This window comes from Saccoglossus kowalevskii, chromosome 3 (assembly GCF_978046115.1).
Source record: "Saccoglossus kowalevskii chromosome 3, keSacKowa6.1, whole genome shotgun sequence".
NCBI classification, from domain to species: Eukaryota; Metazoa; Hemichordata; class Enteropneusta; family Harrimaniidae; genus Saccoglossus; species Saccoglossus kowalevskii.
The window spans coordinates 30,949,656-30,969,049 of NC_140643.1; the positions used below are offsets into that span (position 1 = coordinate 30,949,656).

At 33.2% G+C, this 19,394-nt stretch overlaps 2 protein-coding genes and 1 non-coding gene across 3 annotated transcripts; 2 read left to right on the forward strand and 1 right to left on the reverse strand.

The window, feature by feature from the left end:
- Positions 1–2,004: 2,004 nt before the first annotated feature.
- On the reverse strand, positions 2,005–8,011 carry LOC146747737 (uncharacterized). The gene is made up of 5 exons (XM_085497446.1): positions 6,907–8,011; positions 4,090–4,377; positions 3,799–3,931; positions 3,377–3,513; positions 2,005–2,190 (listed from the first exon to the last, which is right to left on the reverse strand). The coding sequence occupies exons 1-5, from the start codon at positions 7,885–7,887 to the stop codon at positions 2,005–2,007; spliced, it is 1,725 nt and encodes a 574-aa protein (XP_085353572.1). The 5' UTR covers positions 7,888–8,011.
- Mir4844 (microRNA mir-4844) lies at positions 6,986–7,067 on the forward strand. The gene has a single exon (NR_038810.1). It is a non-coding gene; the product is annotated as a microRNA mir-4844 (primary transcript).
- A 1,322-nt stretch (positions 8,012–9,333) lies between the features above and the next one.
- LOC100368913 (mitochondrial substrate carrier family protein ucpB-like) lies at positions 9,334–16,738 on the forward strand. Its single transcript, XM_002741093.2, has 6 exons — positions 9,334–9,409; positions 10,757–10,922; positions 12,332–12,471; positions 13,454–13,659; positions 14,491–14,656; positions 16,445–16,738. Exons 1-6 carry the CDS (start codon positions 9,334–9,336, stop codon positions 16,630–16,632), a joined length of 942 nt encoding a protein of 313 aa, XP_002741139.2. The 3' UTR covers positions 16,633–16,738.
- Positions 16,739–19,394: the final 2,656 nt, after the last annotated feature.

Below are 19,394 nucleotides of genomic sequence, written 5' to 3' on the forward strand. Positions count from 1 at the left end.
TGACAGAGATACAGTAACATGGATTCAAATAAATCTTTGATCTGATTATGAAATAAAGTGACATGTGTATGATGTATGTGCCAAATACGAATGAAAATGGCACATAAATCTTGGAAATATAGTAGTAAGGCCAAAAAGTCAGATGGCTGTCAATTGGCCATCCTTGATCCGATTTTGAAACGAATTTGAATGAAAACTGACTTAGCATGTCCAAGATACCACATTTAAAAAACAAAACAAGATGCCTGCCAGTCGGCCATCTTTGATCCAATTGCAAAAGAAATTGTCATGGACGTGTATCCTAACATGTATAATCTATGTACCAAATTTGAATGAAAACTGACAAAGCATGTCCAAAATACAACATTTTCAAAAAACAAGATGGCTGCCAGTCGGCCATTTCGAATCAATTCGCTAAACCACTGCATGTCCCACATAAAGTACTAGACACATGCTAAGAATGAACGGAATCGGTCCAAAGGATTCTGAAATATGACTACGGACGGACGGACAGAGACCGAATTATAAGTCCCCCTTTTCAGACTTCGTCCGAACAGAGACTAATAAAATCAGAAATGCTCCTTTTCGGTGCCTACATATAAAATACTACAGCAATTGAGTCAGAAATAGTATTTTTTACATAAAAGCACAAAAATATCATCAAAATTAGAGTATTGTCACAAAATTAAATCAAAGAAAACTTAGAAAGAACTCCCGTGTGCTGAGAGTATTGAAGACACATTAAAAATTAATTCAAAATTACTTGTACATGAGATATTGATGGAAAAGCTGAAAACTAATTATGTAAATCAGGTAACTAATATGAACAGAACAGAACAAAAAAATTATGAATTATCATGCTAATTAGAGAATTAATATTAATCAAAATTAATCAGGCCTGTCTATTGTCCTAGAGCATTTATGTAGAAAATTTTATTCAAATGTGATGATCAGTAATTGAGATATCAGTGTTAATTAATTATTAATTATTATTATTAATTATGTTAATTAGGTGATTAAAGCATAAATATTTACCAAATATTAATTGGGTTTCTGCATAGTTCTCTTTAAAAGTTTCATTAAAATCCAATTTGTGGTTCTTTATATATCAGTGGAACATTATGCAAATTAGGTAATTAATATCCAATTAAAACTAATCAGGTGTCTGCATAATCCAAGAAGATCTATGTAGCAAGTCTCATTGAAATATGATGATTACTACTTGATATATCAAAAGCTGAAAATTAATTAATTATGCAAATTAGGTAATTAATATTGCACAGATTTTTACTCAAAACTAATAAAATCTGCGCATTAGTTTGGAGCATCTGTGTGCCAAGTTTTATCAAAATCCAATGAGTGGTTCTTTAGATATCAGTGGAACAGTCATGGAACAGCTAAAAATCAGCTACTGTAAAAGGATTAATTTTTCACTGGGTTTTAGTTTTGCTTATTTCGCTGACTGGAAATTGCGCTAAATTAAAACCCAGTGAATATGTAAAATTTAGCATAGAACACTTTATCTAAATGACGAAACCGTGAATTTAAAACCCACTGAATATGCCTGATATGGTAAATCAGCGAAATTTTAACCCAGTGAAAATAAGTCATTTTACAGTAATTATCATGCAAATTAGGTAATTAATATGCATGGATGTTCACCAAAACCTAATCAAATCTGCGCATTGGCCCAGAGCATCTATGCATCAAGTTTCATCAAAAACTGATGTATGGTTCTTGAGATATCAGTGGAACAGATGGACACACACACACACACACACTAACTGCAAAGACTCCCTTTTTGTGCTTCGCACACGGGAGTCAAAAAACAATTGAAACAGTTTTTGGCAAGCAAAAGCCAAACCAATCCATTAAGTTCAAGCCCACGCCAGTTACCTGGAACTGCATTTGTTTGTTAAAACATCAAAGCTATCAGTCTATTTTAATATGCAATCATCATTTGACATACTAGAACATGTATGCAAAGATTTATAAAAATTCAATCTACTTGCCTGCTACTTCTCTCAGGTATGCAATGAAGACTGCATAAACTTCATTTTCATACTTGCGGCTGTTTGATCCCTCAGGACTGAAGTCAGGCTTTAAGAGAAACTTAAGTTTCCGAAAGGTCAAAATGCTATTTTCATTTGGTACAAACATATACATAAACTGTGGCAGCTTCTTACAAAGCTACAATAAAATCAAAGAAGGAATATTTAAAAAATAAAATAACTGACATTTCTGAAAAAAAGTTATTCAACATGTAATATGTAAATATGTACAATTTGCTGAACACCCAGTGTTCTCCACAAAGCGTTTCTGAGTAGAAGGTACAACTCTGACAACTGACAGGTTGTCTGTAACTACCGGTGTATATAGATATTCCATCTCAACTGATTTAAACTTGACTTTTATTGTCAACCTGTTAAAGACATTTATTATTTCTGATGTTAACGCATTAAACTAAACAAACGTGCTAACACTGGCTAGCTTATTGAGAGAACTTTGTTTGTGTTGCATTTAAAAGTTGAAAGCAAAAAACATGACAATGCACAAAACCTAGATTTTTTCTGAAATTGTTGAAGTCAAAATTGACCATTCAAAAGAGACTGCTTGAATAAAATTGAGAAAAAATTCAATAAATTCACTATCACTTTTAAATTAATGGCCGACATCATTGACATTGATGAGACAAAGCGTATCACATGTTTGCATAATCAGTCGTTAATAATCAATACAGGAATACATGAAAGAAATGTTTAGAAAGCAGAATTAAACCACGCTTTGAGTGGGAAAAATAAATCATGTAACTAATTCTGTCGTTCTGTATCCATCAACTATTTTTTTTAAATGGCTATTTTATTTAAACTACCAGCTTAAATGCTTTGACCAGTGGTATGTTGACCTCTATTTGAATTGTTCATTTTGTGACAATATGATCACTTCTCTATTTTTAGTGAATATCTTTGTGATTTTTGGTGAAAAAATGCTATTTTTGACTTCTTTAAATTAACAGCACTGATACCTTGTTTTGCTGAAGACACCATACAAACACAGTGGACCTATTTTGGTCGTCAGGTCACTAGTTGATAAATGGCTAGGCCTTTGAAGTCAAAAGACAGTTTCAGGTCGATCGGATATCAGTTCTCAGCATTCAATCTACAACATTCGCTTACGATGAAACTAAGTTGAGTTTTACTTGCATTTCATAACTGAGTAATAATAATCAATACTTGTAACTTCTCAAAAACAAGGAAGTTGTTCGCTGGTAAAATGCTGTAACTGGGCGTAACCCATGAAAAAGTTTAAGCTAAAACGTTGTTTTTAGTGATTTGAGATTTAAAATCTGCATTCTTACAACGATGCCCATACATACCTTGCATATGCCAAGTTTATCAAAACCAATTCTGAGCTTTTTAATACAAAGTGATGGCATGGTACTTTCAAAAAGTTCTTGTCGAACCTCTTCTTTCATGAACTGTGGTATTCTACCATTTTGCAATGTACTAAGTCCTGTAAAAAGAAAGGCAAAATATTGGTCAATTGCACAAACGAAGAATGATATATGGTAATTATTTTATTAAAATTGTTTTTTTGAATAAGTATAAAAATTGGTATCAATATAAAGAACCATAAAAGTTTAATATTTTATTTCTGACACCATCAACCTATTTTTTGAGGAAAATGTAAGACAATGAGTTGTACATTTTTAATATGCATCTACTCAGAGATGGCTAGTATAACTGAATCATGCCATGTATTTTCATTCACAAGTTAATGTAAATCCAATGAACTTACCCATTATGATACCAACAACCTCATAGTCATTTGCAAGGTGAAGCTTTAAACCATTTTCAAAATATTTATCATTTATTTCCCTCAATACTTCTGTAAAGAATTCTTTCCTTGGACCACCAAAATCATGGGCTTCCTGTAATTGTAGATATAGTAACTGATAACATTCTAGCTATAGGTTACAATAGTGAATTTTAAGAAGCAATAAACCAGTTCAGTTATATATAGTTATATACAACTCAGCAAAGGCTTTTTATACACTTGAGATGAGATGCTGTTGTCACCAGAACCTACCTCACCATAGAATTCTACTTCTAATGTCAATCTCAGGTTGTTGAGTAAGGCAATTTCATCCATTCCAGTACTTAAAATTTCAAATCTGTCAACCATTATGAAATTGGTTTGGCCTTCTAAGACTTCACTTGAATCATCAATGTCCAATTTCCTTCCAGTCACCATTTGACTTTGAAAATATTTCAATATTTCTACTGGGTCTGAAATATTGTTTTTTTCGCAGTAGTCAAAGGTTACATTTACTGCTATATCCACAGAGTTGGATGGAGGTTTATTTTCTTCATCAGACTGAAAATAATCATAACTAGTGAGTAATGAATGAGTAAAGTCATTGAAAACCAAGTCTTATTAAAATACAACAATTGATTTTGAGATGTAGGTAGAAAAATTGGGTAATTATTATGCAAATTAAGCAATTATTGTGCATAGATTTCAAGCCAAAACTTATTAGGTCTGTGTATTGTTCAGAGGCACAAATGTACCAAATTTCATTATAATGTGATGATTAATTCTTAAAAAAAATATGTGGAAAGTAATTATGCAAATTAGATAATTATTATGAATACATATACATATAAACCCCAAACAATATAGATTGACTGCAAATGAGGCAATTACTATGCACAGATTCTAATGTGAAACTAATAAGGTCTGTGTAATGTCACAGAGCATCTATGTACCAAGTTTCATTAAAATGTGATGATTAGTACTTGAGATACAATGTATGAGTGACAAAGTCAAAAATTTACTAATTATTATGGAAAAAGGGAAATTAATATGCACATGATTTTTACCCAAAATTAATCAGGTGCATTGTCCCAGAGCAGCTATGTAGCAAGTTTCATTGAAATCAAACCAGCGGTTCTTGAGACATCGGTAGAAAAGATGCACACAGACAGGGTAAACACAAAAGACTCCCATTGTGTTCTTTGCATTCAGGAGTCAAAAAAAAGCCTCAGGCCTATAGCAAATACTAATACAGAAAAAAAAAAAACTAGTGATCAACAATTCTGACATCCAGTAAGTTAGAGTGTAGGTAAACATGGCTAAATTGCGGGTTACATAGCAACATTAATGTACTCTTATTATTCAATTAAAAAGAATTAAAATTTATAGTTATGATAATTTCAATAAATATTCATGGTCACGCGCATGTTGGCTATGTTCAAGTGGCCACTACTGGTTAAACATAGAATAGAAACAAAGCATTTTGGGCATCGGTACTTTGTGACAACATTAGGTTAATTTACACTCAACTTTAATATGGGGTCATAATTAACAAGCCATGGCACAGTCCCCGTCAGTTATCAACTTAAGATATATAGTTTTGTTTATAGTAATATAGTTGGAACATAAACATAAACAGCATTAATTAACACAAAATAGCCACTGGTCTGCCATTTTGAATACATCTATATATCTATAACATGATGTATAGTAAATATATAAAATTTTAACGTAATTAGTCAAATCATGTCAGAAATACAGCTCCAGAACTGCATTCAGCCAGCCATTTTGAATCCAAATTCAAAAATAAAATGATATACATCGAGGTCCCATAATGATCAACATATGTACCAAGTTTGAATTCTTGATTTTGATGATTTTTCAGCACAAAAATGGACGCCATTTGGCCATCTTGAATCAGATCGTGAAACAAATTGATGTGCATATGCATAATATTATGTATGATGTATGTGTGAAGTTTGAACATAATCGGTCTAGCCATGTGTAAGATACAGGTCCGGACACACACATGCGCAGATATAAAAGTAATCAGAGTCACAATTCATGCGAAACTTTTGGAATTATACTGTCTGTAATTATTACGGTTGCAAAAATAATTGTGATCTGAATTTGGGAATGTTTTTTTTTTTAATGTTACCTTGTCTGAAGTAAAAAAAACAAAGTCTGCATAAGAATTGAATTTCTAATATTGTTACAAACCAAAATCTTACAGCCAAAATTACATAGTTTGTGAAAATAATTTCACACAAGATCAGATGCTTTGTACAAAATGCATGATAGTAAAATATATATTGTGTTAATTCCAGAAATAGAAATGAGCTTTGATGGATTTTCAAAATTATAGCTGTTATGCATCTTATGATTTGTTATTGTTTACTGTGATAAATATCTATATTTTGTTGTTGAAAGTCATAAACAAATTTGCAGTTGGGCTGTGTCGTGTGTAATGTACATGTATATGACAACGAGACAAGGGGGAATCCCCTGCAGGAAAACTTAAACTCTTCTATGTGTTAACCAACAACGATTAGCCCAGAATGAAATAAATTTTCAGTTGTTTAAAAACAGTGAGTGTTGATTTGTATGCTAGGTGTCGAACAAGCAATATGCCATGTACTGTTAGGTTAATGAGTTAATTAGTATACAAGCAGCTCTGGTCATAAGTATTTCATTAGTTTGAAGCTGCTGGTAGTGAGACTTCACTGTTGGAATATTCTGGCTCAAAAGACAGGAACCAATCCCAGTTCCAAATTATCCATAATGATACAAGTGAACGTAAAAAACAATACAAGAACAGCAGAGAATGTACAATTTATAAGCAATGGATTGACTTTGAATGAACCTAGCCTAATATGTCACAGAAGTACCCCAATGTAGTTTGTTACTTTGTTAATTGGTTGTGTTTGTTTTATTGTGGAATGATGTTTGTTAACATAGCGATTGGTATAATTGGTCGTTGGTCTTTCACACCTGTTTAGCTTATTTAATTTTGGATAATTTTCTATTTTCTATGCTGCACCTGACACAGAAATATTTTTAAAAAAAAAACTATGTTCAAAAAATACTCACCAAAGGTGGATTATTTTCAATTTCACCAGAAACTTCCAAAGAAACATTACTACTTTCAGAGCTACTTCTTTGTTCCAAAGCGATGTTGGCTGTAGATATATCCATGTTGTGGCTTGACTCAGTGGTTTCAATATTGGGTGTATTTTTTTCAGAAGGCATGTCATCTTCACTTACATCAAAAACAGCAGTGCACTCCCACAGGTGTGATCGTAATTCTCGAACCAAGAAACTTTTTTTGCATCCTTTGCATATTTCTTGAAGAGTGGATATTGTTACTGGTGCAGCGGATTTAGTGTCCAGATTTGTCTGTATTGGACGCAGGTAGATCTTAGATTGGGGTCCCAAACTGGCCTTCAAGTCACTCACGGTCCATGGACAGGAAATGAGTGTCAGTAATCTAGAACCAGACACACAATGTAATAACTCAAATCCACCGCAACAACGTAACTGAGGAAAACCTTTATCGTCGTCTGTCAATCTCTGCATTACAGTTTCTTCGTCGTCAGCGGCAAAAAACTGAATTTTCTTGGCGCCAAGACCTGCTTTATGAAGTTCGGCTCGTTCACTTTGTGAAGGAACAGTCGTTGTATTTCTATTCGCTAAGCAAAACAAGTTAGCCGTCCATGTTCTCGGACGGGTAGTTTCAGCTGGATGATTTCTTTTTCGAGATGTCCTACGACCTGAATTCGATGTCCTGCTACTGGTACCAGGCCTAAACAACATGTTTCTTTCATGTGAAACACGTCTTGCCAAACTCGTGTGCGGCGTACTTGACTCACCGGTATCGGCACTGTCATTTCCACTTTCATGATTCGGCTTGCACATCTCTCGAATACGTATCCTATCCCCAATCGTAGTTATGCCTAGACGAACAAGTTCACCATCCGTTATGGCTAATACAGTAGAAGGTTCTATTCTTTCGTCGGAAAACCGTTGAGATAAATTTCCTAAACCAAGTTTCTCGAGTATTCCCTCCATCATGGTCCGCTGTTAATAATAGCACACGCATGCGCGAAGCAGGGGCGCTGCATTCTGGGATATCCTTCATATATTGAAGTGAGCACCCCATCATATATTGACATTTCACCTTCGTATATTGACGTCTCGTGAACATATGTTGAAGCATGCGCACTGTATATAAAACTAACGTCACTGTATAAGAAAAGAGCGCCACCATATATTAAAAACACACCATCATATATAGAAGCAATGTCACCATATATTGGTCAAACAACACCATATATAAACGTTTTGTCATCGTATATTGAAAACACACTATCATATATAGAAGCAATGTCACCATATATTGGTCAAACGACACCATATATAAACGTAATGTCATCATATATTGAAAACACACCATCATATATAGAAGCAATGTCACCATATATTGGTCAAACGACACCATATATAAACGTTTTGTCATCATATATTGAAAACACACCATCATATATAGAAGCAATGTCACCATATATTGGTCAAACGACACCATATATAAACGTTTTGTCATCATATATTGAAAACACACCATCATATATAGAAGCAATGTCACCATATATTGGTCAAACGACACCATATATAAACGTGTTGTCATCATATATTGAAAACACACCATCATATATAGAAGCAATGTCACCATATATTGGTCAAACGACACCATATATAAACGTTTTGTCATCATATATTGAACACACACCATCATATATAGAAGCAATGTCACCATATATTGGTCAAACGACACCATATATAAACGTTTTGTCATCGTATATTGAAAACACACCATCATATATTGAAACAATGTCGCCATATATTGGTCAAACGTCACCATATATAAACGTTTTGTCATCATATATTAAAAACACACCATCATATATAGAAGCAATGTCGCCATATATTGGTCAAACGACACCATATATAAACGTATTTTCATCATATATTAAAAGCAACTCGTTATATAATGCAGCAATGTCGCCATATACTTAGTGACAACCACATAAGACAGTGACGGCGTTCCATACACCCCTGTGATTCTAGTAGTTGATGGGTACGAGTTAGAAAGCGGCAAAAAAAGTGGCGTGACACCCCCGTTTTGTACATGCACAGATTTCACTTTCATTATTGGTTGGTCACGTACTGTTGCACCCAGATATCGATGTACTGTAGCCAGTGTAGTGCTACGTGATTATAATTTGAACATACAGATTGCAATTTGTCCTATCATTCAAGTTTCTATTCTAATGAGAAAAACAGTTACATCGGTTAGGTAGCGGTGAGTGATTGGCACTGTCCGACCCGGTCGTTTCGTCTCGCCATCCCGGGCTCGCCATTTATCATTTACCGGTTCCAGGATAGTTCACTAAGTATGGACATGGAACTATAAACCCTTTTATAGTTCCATGGTATGGAGTAACATAATATTGGCATCACATGGCTTCATCGCAACCAGAATCGGAAGCAGTACGTTATGCCCTTGCTGGCGTGAGCTGCATGTGTGCGGCATTCGGTGAGTGAGCCATATATATTTAGCACAGTCCTTGTGGACTGATTCGAGTCGCATTTAACAAGGTCACTGCGCATGAAACTACAACCTTGTTTGTTCTATGGCTGCTGTTTAACGTTATAACCCTGTATACATGGGCTTAGCCGAGTATGCTAGCGTAGAGTACACGGACTGTGTGTCAGGGCTTGGTATCACCATGGACGGACTAACGTTGTATCATAATTCGGCTGACGTTCCCCAGTCTATGTATACAGGGCATTGTCCAATAGTCGCGCGATCAACACAGCGCCATACGCCGTAAAGTCGGACACACACGATTTTGTTATGAGTGGTATCAACATTGGCACTGGATGTTTACCTGTGTGGTTGCCGTCATGGTCACAGTGAAAACGAGCATTTCCTCACTCACAGACTGTGTATCGGTGGAGCTTATTTTGACAATAACTTGATTGCATCCTTTGAAAAACAAAGTTGCTTATCAGTTAATAGCAATAAAGATTATTTGTGATAACTACTACTATAAAAGGGAAGAAAGTAGGTAATGAGATAAAGCAAGTGTATTTTTAAGTTGTGATTACTATCGGTAGTTCGAAATTTTGTCATTGAAATTCTTTATTTAAAATTCAATCCAAGTTTCTAAAAAGTCCTTAGTTTTGTTTGTTCAGTTATATATTTAGTTATTATCTAGTGAGAAATTCATGTTGTTCATCATTTTTTCCTTTGAAGAAAACCATTGTAAATTGGATTTCTTTTGTTCAAGATATGCCAGTTTTGTGATATTATTTCCTGGTAATTTACTGATACAAGTCCAGTAGTTATTAAATTAATCTTAATATCTACTAAAAGTGGGAATTCTCCGACTAAAAATTCGGCTCTGCATGCAATATTCGCCTCAAATTTGTTTAATCCTAGTACATGTAGTTGTTTGTAAAATTTCAGTTGTGTTTTTCTTTTATTATTTTGTCCCCCTTGTTGTAATCTTGAATTTCATGACCCCAAGACCCATACAATAATAGTATTACTCATATTTTCTGCTGATATATAAAGATACGATAGTATTAAATATACAATTTAGTTCTATAGTTGAGGTCAACATTTTGCCTTCAAGAATGCCATCAATTTGTCAAATTGCTAAAATTTCCAGCAGTGAAAATTAAGCAGTTTACAGTAAACACTTGTTGCCTTGACATCCATAAACCATAATCTTATTTGGTAAAATTATAGTTTCAGCATGTATATTGTATGCAGTATCCATTCTTGCTGATCCATATACATATGTATATTACTATAGCAGAACCAGGGAGTGCAAATGAAAATGACGCCCACTCTGAACTTGTTTATTTTTTACAGCAACCAATCCTATTGATGTGGTTAAAATTCGTATGCAGTTGGAAGGAGAGTTAGCGGCACAGAAAGGAAAAGGTGTGGCTGTATTAAAAAATAGATATTATGATGGCTTTATCAAAGGAGGTATAAAAGTCGTTCAAGATGAAGGCATTAGAGGTCTTTATAAAGGGTACGTATTCAAACACTGATTGTTGGCGATCTGCTTCGATAGGATTGCCCTTAAAATCCTAGAAATAAAGTAAAGTGACTTCTAAAAGACTTAATATTTTTTTGCAAACTTCATATACGGGGCTCATTTAGTTATAAATCGACGTTAGCTTCATGTTCATGTCCTACCATGGAATGAGCCAAAAACATGTTGCTTGTTTTTTGAGCAGAGCGGATTGCCAACAAGCCTACTTGCTTGTAAGATTGTTTATTACTACATGTAGTAATATTTTGCTACGGTTAGTGAAATGCTTAGCCTAGAATCTATGAAGTGTTCCACTCACTCCACTGATACCTAGGTACAATGCTAACATACAATTTATCATCTTCGCTAGCCAAGGTCTAAGTTTATTCGGCCAAGCCTCTAAACAGACCTTGGCAGAACGACCATCAAATATGCGTATTCTTATGCCCCCAGTAGTCAGTTGCGGCTAATCATTGTCCAATCAGTTTGCGTGTTACAAATTTCTCTTTGGCGTTTCATTTTGAACAAAATGGCGGCACCCATGAATCGTGATATTTGTGATGATAAAATTGCGAAAGTTGTCAATGTTGGTGCCCTCAAGCCTCATCAGGTACAGGCAATCGACGCAGTTTTGTGTGGAAAGGATGTCTTCATAGCGACGAAACAGGAAGTGGAATTTTGTTTTATAGTTTGGTACATCCAAGCTGATTGGGCGTCTTGTTTCGAGGCGCGCCCAATCAGATCTCACTGCTTAAGATGCGCAATTAGCCTATGCGATCCCGCTCTGTATCATGTAGAGGCCTATAGGTCGAAGACACAGGACCGTGCGATTCGGACGATGAGAATCTATGCAGTGTTCCACCTTCTCCTCTGATGCTTAGGTACAACACTAGTCTAGAATCTATGCAGTATTCCACTCATTCTATTGATGCCTATCTTGCAATCTATGCAGTGTTACTCACTCTACTATAATCTAGGTATGATGCGACATCGCATGCATTCTAGGCGATAAAAGAGTGCAAATAGGCCTTTATGGAGTTGTTAATAGTGAGTAGAACACTACATCAATTCTAGGCCTTAGTGGAATAATCTCAACAAATCAATACCCCCGGTAATTTTAAAGGAAGATTTTATTAATTATTGAAATTTGAATGTTATTGTGACTTAAGATGTTTTCCTAACATAATAATATGAGGTTATTATGAGGATACCTCAAAGTATACTTAAGACAATACAGCAGCAGTAAGCGACAGCGTACTGTCTGAGTGCATACTTATCCTCGTAATAACCTTATTATATATTATTATACATCTTTTCCTTCCAAAGATACATCATGGGAATGCCGAAATCCTAAATGTTTAGAACAGAATTTCACCTTTCACCTGGTATTTTATTTTATTTTATAGTGTTTTACCTTCATTATTAAGAGAAGGAACATACAGTACTATACGAATAGGTGCCTACGAACCAATAAAGGTGTGGTTGGGGGCAACAGATCCAGCACATACGCCATTATATAAGAAAATTTTAGCAGGTGCAACATCAGGTACGTAATTGTTAGTATGCGATGCTCAGTAGATTGTATTTCTAAAACTGTCGTCTATTGATCAATCTTTGGTGTTTCTGTTCTGGATGGTTAATGCACTAACACAGTTGTCATGAATATTATGTAAACACTTTATTTTTTTTTTATCATGTGAAATATTTGCTTATCTGAAGTGGTACGAAATATGTTATAAATATTCAAATTTCAGTGAATCTTGGCGTATACAATTGTTGGTGATCATTTTGGTCTGATTGTGTTCAAATTTTATTTGCACATTTGAATAGTATTTTGAAAACACCTGGATTTTACTTGAATTATTTTATGCCCCAGTAATTCAAAACAAAGTTGAATCTTGATGAATAATTAATTATTTTCAGTAATTCATACATATTCAGAGAATGAATTATTTTCTTTTAACAAAACTCCAATGCTAGATCATCTAATTGTAGGGCTGATATTATTGGTACTTAAACTGGCTTCATTTGAGATGATTTTTCACCTTGTCCTGTCTTAGATTGAAGGAAAGGATCCAGACAGTTGGTTCTCATCTGTTTATGATTACAATAACATGAACAATATTTATTCAAGATGTTTTAAAATATTATAGTTTTGGTTTTGAATCTCAATCATTTTGGTATATTGATTTTGATATATTGTAAATTTTGCTTACTTAGATTTGTTATGACTCGCATCACGACTTTCGTCATCTTCATAAAACGAATGTAGCGGTTTGATTGGTTGATGTTAATGAGTTGTGTGCCAATCATTTACAATTGAACAGAGTAAACAATACCAGCTGAGACGGTGGTTTGAATTTGATTGATTGGTGAGCTCTTTGATCTGGTGATTTATCTGTGATAATACACATTGATTAATTAAGCTTTGGAATTAGTATTAAGAGAGCAATAATTTTTTTTTCAATATATTGTCCCTCTTAGAATATACACAAGTCTGCATGATATTATTTTGGTTTCTGTTACAGGTGCTATAGGAAGTTCTATTGCGACTCCTACTGATTTGATTAAAGTACGAATGCAGGCAGAAGGAAAACTTGTTTCTGGACAAACAAAGCGATATAATAATACTTATAGTGCATTTGCTGATATTGCCAGACATGAAGGACTGAGAGGACTTTATCGTGGTGCTGGTCCAACTATTAATAGAGCTGCTATTTTAACAGCTACTCAGGTGAGAATAGGTTAAATTTATTTCTTTAAATTAATATTTTTTTACCTAGTCCTTATAGGTTGATGGAATTGTATGTTTATGTTATTTTCTAACAAACGTGCAAGTGCTTGTACAGACAATGATGATATGGACACTACCGGTTATGAGACCCAGCATTTCTATTTGGATAGTGATGATACCTGCTAGAGTACATGTTTATTTAATTGTGTATAAATTGGGCACTTTTCCCATCTACATTTTGGCAATAATTTTCCTCTTCTAACTTGTTACTTCAATATTTTAGAGATTATTACTTATGTTTTGTCATTTTCTTTAAATCTAAATGCATACATTGCATAACATACATATACACTCGCTCTTGTTTAGAGATTCATTTTACACTTCTCACAGTAGATGAGGATACTGTGTTATCCCGTACTTCCCTCATCATTATCCCCTCCTGAGTATAAGATCACTCCTCCATTTTAGACATTTAACAAGTTGTGTTTTTCCTGGACCCAGGGTGTTTTTACCGGGCATTAACAACATTAATTAAAATATGCATGTAAATAGTGTGTTTCATTTCATAAAATGGTTCGTGCTTTAATGAGAAAACTTGCATTAATTTCAGAGTGCATGGCGAATGTATGTAACATGGTTGCATCCTTTCTATTCTGTCCTTTATTCAGGAAGTTATACTAGTATTCTATGACGGACCTTGAGATTAATATTAAATATAAAAGTATAAAATATTAATATATTAAGTATAAAATAATTTCACAACATCTGATTTATGTGATATATTTGACAGAAAAGTAAAGCTAATTATTTATATTTCTTCAATAACTTCAGGTTCCATCTTATGACCATTCCAAACATTTTATATTAAACACTGGATTGATGAAAGAAGGTCCGGTATTACATATTGTGTCTTCAGTATTCGCTGGTTTCATGGCGGCCGTTACTACCTCACCTGTGGATGTGATCAAAACAAGGATAATGAGCCAACAAATTAAAGGTAAGTTTAAGCACTAGTGTTTTTATACAGCCCGTTAAACTTTCTCTTTTGTGGTTCTTGTGATGTCTCACACACACAAAAACCATGAATGTATCTCATAGCAGGACTAATCAGGGCCTGATCCAGGCATATGTGAATTTCTTTGTGACAGTTAGAAGACCAATAATGGTAAGACTTTCACCAGAAAGTACCAAAAATGATATGAATTTGAACAGAAAGTACCAAAAATGATATGAATTTGAACAGAAAGTACCAAAAATGATATGAATTTCACCAGAAAGTACCAAAAATGATATGAATTTGAACAGAAAGTACCAAAAATGGAAAGAATTTCACCAGAAAGTACCAAAAATGATAAGAATTTGAACAGAAAGTACCAAAAATGGAAAGAATTTCACCAGAAAGTACCAAAAATGATAAGAATTTCACCAGAAAGTACCAAAAATGGAAAGAATTTCACCAGAAAGTACCAAAAATGATAAGAATTTCACCAGAAAGTACCAAAAATGATAAGAATTTGAAATGAAAGTACCAAAAATGATAAGAATTTCACCAGAAAGTTCCAAAAATGATATGAATTTGAAATGAAAGTACCAAAAATGATAAGAATTTCACCAGAAAGTTCCAAAAATGATATGAATTTGAACAGAAAGTACCAAAAATGGAAAGAATTTCACCAGAAAGTACCAAAAATGATAAGAATTTCACCAGAAAGTACCAAAAATGATAAGAATTTGAAATGAAAGTACCAAAAATGATAAGAATTTCACCAGAAAGTTCCAAAAATGATATGAATTTGAAATGAAAGTACCAAAAATGATAAGAATTTCACCAGAAAGTTCCAAAAATGATATGAATTTGAACAGAAAGTACCAAAAATGGAAAGAATTTCACCAGAAAGTACCAAAAATGATAAGAATTTCACCAGAAAGTACCAAAAATGATAAGAATTTGAAATGAAAGTACCAAAAATGATAAGAATTTCACCAGAAAGTTCCAAAAATGATATGAATTTGAAATGAAAGTACCAAAAATGATAAGAATTTCACCAGAAAGTTCCAAAAATGATATGAATTTGAACAGAAAGTACCAAAAATGGAAAGAATTTCACCAGAAAGTACCAAAAATGATAAGAATTTCACCAGAAAGTACCAAAAATGATAAGAATTTCACCAGAAAGTACCAAAAATGATAAGAATTTCACCAGAAAGTACCAAAAATGGTAAGAATTTCACCAGAAAGTACCCAAAATGATAAAAATGTTATCAGAAAGTATGAAAAATGGTAAGAATATCACCAGAAAGTATGAAAAATGGTAAGAATGACCAGAAAGAATTCTTCTTAATTTGAATGGCTTGACAAATAATTCATAGGCGATATTCAGTGTCAAAACCTGCACCACTGCATGTTTAAAAAAAAACAGTATTTGCACAAAAAAACAACCTATCGGTAATGTTATTTGTTACTGTGCTGAACTATTTGTCATTCCTATCCTATTCCAATTTATTGTATTTTCATTTATATTTAAAATTCTATTATTAACCAACTTTTTTTGTTACAGTATTGCAACTTAGTTCAAGACATCAAATTCAGGATTCAATTTGTAATTTGGACATTTAATTCACATTCCCCACTTTGTACATGTTATATCCTGGCTTTATTATGTATACAGAGCCCTCAATAGGCTAGTCTACAAATATACCCATGATGCATTATTCTTCTCATCAAGGCTGATTAACCAATTGCAACAATTTAAAAGTTTACTGTATCTATAATCTTTTCTTACAGGGATTGCAAAGGGGGAACATTGCTACAGAAATTCCTTGGATTGCTTCATAAAAACATTACAATCAGAAGGTCTATTTGGATTTTATAAAGGATTTATACCGAACTGGATAAGAATTGGTCCACATACTATCATTAGCTTCTTTTTATTTGAGTATTTTAGGAAGCTAGTTGGCATAAAACCAATCTAGACATCATTGTTGTCTTTTTGTCTTCACAGTAATATCTCTCGGGTTAATTTTCAGGACAATATCCATCTAAATATCATGTTTAATGCCTTTAATTTTATAATTAGTATTGGTGGAATGTGAGAAGTAGCCTCAAATATAACGGGGTACTAGGACTAGTAGAATAGAAGATGTACACCGTAATCTATTTTATAAATATGGAAGCATAATTAAACAAACTCACTTTCATCAGCTAAACATGACTTTTGTTGATTAATGTTTTATTGGCAGCAAAAATTAGTTAAAAGGCCTTTCAATTTTGACTAAGTTGGCCAAAAATCAAATTTGAAAGTTATGTTGTCATAAAAAAAATGCTCATATGCGATTTGGAGGTATGATGACTCTACTACCAGTCTAGGTCTGCTTGTTGATTTTTGGATATAGGATGGTGGTTATCGGATATTCTGTTTTTGTGAGTACTATAGCTATTGTATAATATTACAGAACAGAACATGTACAAGACTTCAAACAAAACTTTGATGAAAGTACAACTTTAGAGCACATTGCTGAACATTTGGCATATTATGTTTTAGGGAAAGAAATGTGTAATGGAGAAAATTTGGCATTATTGAAATTTATATCTTGTTGTAGATTTATAGGGTGGTAGCTATATCTATGGTATTTTTAAAATAATTTGATTATTATAAGTAGAAAACTAACTCGGAGTAGTCCATAGTTTGTTTCTGTGGGCAGAACTGAGACACTACCATTGAAACATGATTTAGATATTTGAAGTATGTGAGCAAAAATACTCGCACAAAAAGCTCTTTAATACAATAATGAATTAGAAAAATGCAAATCAAACACAGATAGTTTAGACTGTGGAATGTGTTACTGGTATTTTGTGTTTTCTGAGAACGAGAATGGTTTGATTGATTCAATGATCAGTTTGGGGATGATAAATTTTTGTGGAGGAAGTACATGCATAGTAAATTGAAGACAGACTGAACACAGTCAAAATTAGGTTTCTGATGTATTATATTTAAAAGTCTAATCATGTTCAAATTGCATTTTGTCATAATTTGAAATGACAGATAGGAAAAGCTGCCAAACCACAGTGTGACATCACATCAGCCAATGCCATAGTAGTCATAAGTAGATCTTTCAGGCTGTGATACAGTCCAAGAAATACAAAATACAACTGATTGATATTACCGTAAAATGTTAGTAATTACTGTAAAATACTTTATTTTTGCTTGGAATTAATTTTTGCTGAAGAAATGATTCAGTGAAAATAAAATTCAGTGAATAAACTTTTTTTTCTATATTTCACATTAAACTTTTCAAAAATCGCTGAAAATAAATTCCATACAAAACACCCAACAAGTCTTTTCAGTGAAAATTAATTCCAGCTAAAATAAAGTATTTTACAGTACTTTTAGTCAAACTATAAAAAAAGAAAACTGTACAGGAATTGTTATATTATGACTTTAAAAATTGTATATAAATTATTCTGGGAAAACTGTACACAAAAATAAGCATGTTTTTATTCCATGAAGTCATATCATATATCTTCAATAATAATATAAATTCTATACATTTGGGTAGATTTTTTAAATAATTCAAACATGACAGTAATAACTTTTCAAATGAACTGTTCATATTTATTAAACTATTAACAATAGATCTGAACTTCTTTCAGTAGCTAGATTTCACTGGTAATACATGAATTTTTGACATTCTTACAAACATATTGTAAAACATCTGATGTATGTAGAGATATTTTTTATCTGTAACTGCATCCAACTATGCAAATGCTCAATTCTTCTGACTAGTTTTATCCCAAAGTGACACAATGACTGATTGGTGGATTATGATTGGTTGTTGATCCTACGAAACCTGAATGCAACTAAATTGCAATAGACATTTTATTAGATGTACTTTGAGATGCTGTAAACCAATAGCCTGTCATTAAAGTGACTTCAGCCTTTCCCTGCCAGTATCTTAGATTGAATTGTGGTGAGCTATACAGCTTTGAAATTGACAATATTAATTTTTAATAAAAATATGGAATTATTAATATTGGTCTGGTAATGGTGAATTATACGGGTGAAGATTGCAAAACAGGCATCATAAATGTAATGACAAATGAATAATGTAATGAAAAATGAGTTGATGTAATGACAAATGAGTTGATGTAATGATAAATGATCTAATGCTATTGTAATAAAGATGATGGATTTTAACAATTCTTTGTGTTTACATTAATATTCTTGTCCTAGTAATATTTTTATATTGCTCATAGTGTAAATATGTATCCAGCAAAACTTATCATGAATTTTTCCTTGTAGGACAATATGAATCTGATAGTTTTCAAACATGATTATCATATCAATTAGTGTAAAATATTGATATAGAAATAAGAAAGATATCAAATATATATGTACAAATTTTCAAAAGCAACATGTTCATTTATATATGCACCTCCTGCATTGTGGAGGTACAATGTGCCAGTTAAAGTGCTACTGTATATGTTTTTGGATTTCCTATCCAAAACAAAAATTAATGAACTGGCGATGCTTACTAGGCATACACCGTATTAGTTGACTGTAACATTGCCCTAAAGTTTCGTTCTTAAAACATCGGCTATTTAAAAAGCGTTTGATTTGTGCTCCAATTTTGAAGTACATATACTAAGTAGGACGTTGGCGGGGGGGGGGGGGGGGCTCGTCACCTGCACACGCGCGGGTTTGAGTACGAAGCAACGATAACAACGTAAGCTACAA

What these genes read in the sequence shown, in the direction of transcription:
- LOC146747737 (XM_085497446.1), bottom strand. Translation starts at nt 7,887, where the DNA reads ATGATGGAGGGAATACTCGAGAAACTTGGTTTAGGAAATTTATCTCAA. An exon ending in AAGTAGAATTCTATGGTGAG is followed by an intron (nt 3,932 to 4,089) that starts GTAGGTTCTGGT and finishes CTACAATTACAG; the next exon opens with GAAGCCCATGATTTTGGTGG. An exon ending in GGTTGTTGGTATCATAATGG is followed by an intron (nt 3,514 to 3,798) that starts GTAAGTTCATTG and finishes TTCTTTTTACAG; the next exon opens with GACTTAGTACATTGCAAAAT.
- LOC100368913 (XM_002741093.2), top strand. Translation starts at nt 9,334, where the DNA reads ATGGCTTCATCGCAACCAGAATCGGAAGCAGTACGTTATGCCCTTGCT. An exon ending in CTGCATGTGTGCGGCATTCG is followed by an intron (nt 9,410 to 10,756) that starts GTGAGTGAGCCA and finishes TATTTTTTACAG; the next exon opens with CAACCAATCCTATTGATGTG. An exon ending in AATGAGCCAACAAATTAAAG is followed by an intron (nt 14,657 to 16,444) that starts GTAAGTTTAAGC and finishes CTTTTCTTACAG; the next exon opens with GGATTGCAAAGGGGGAACAT.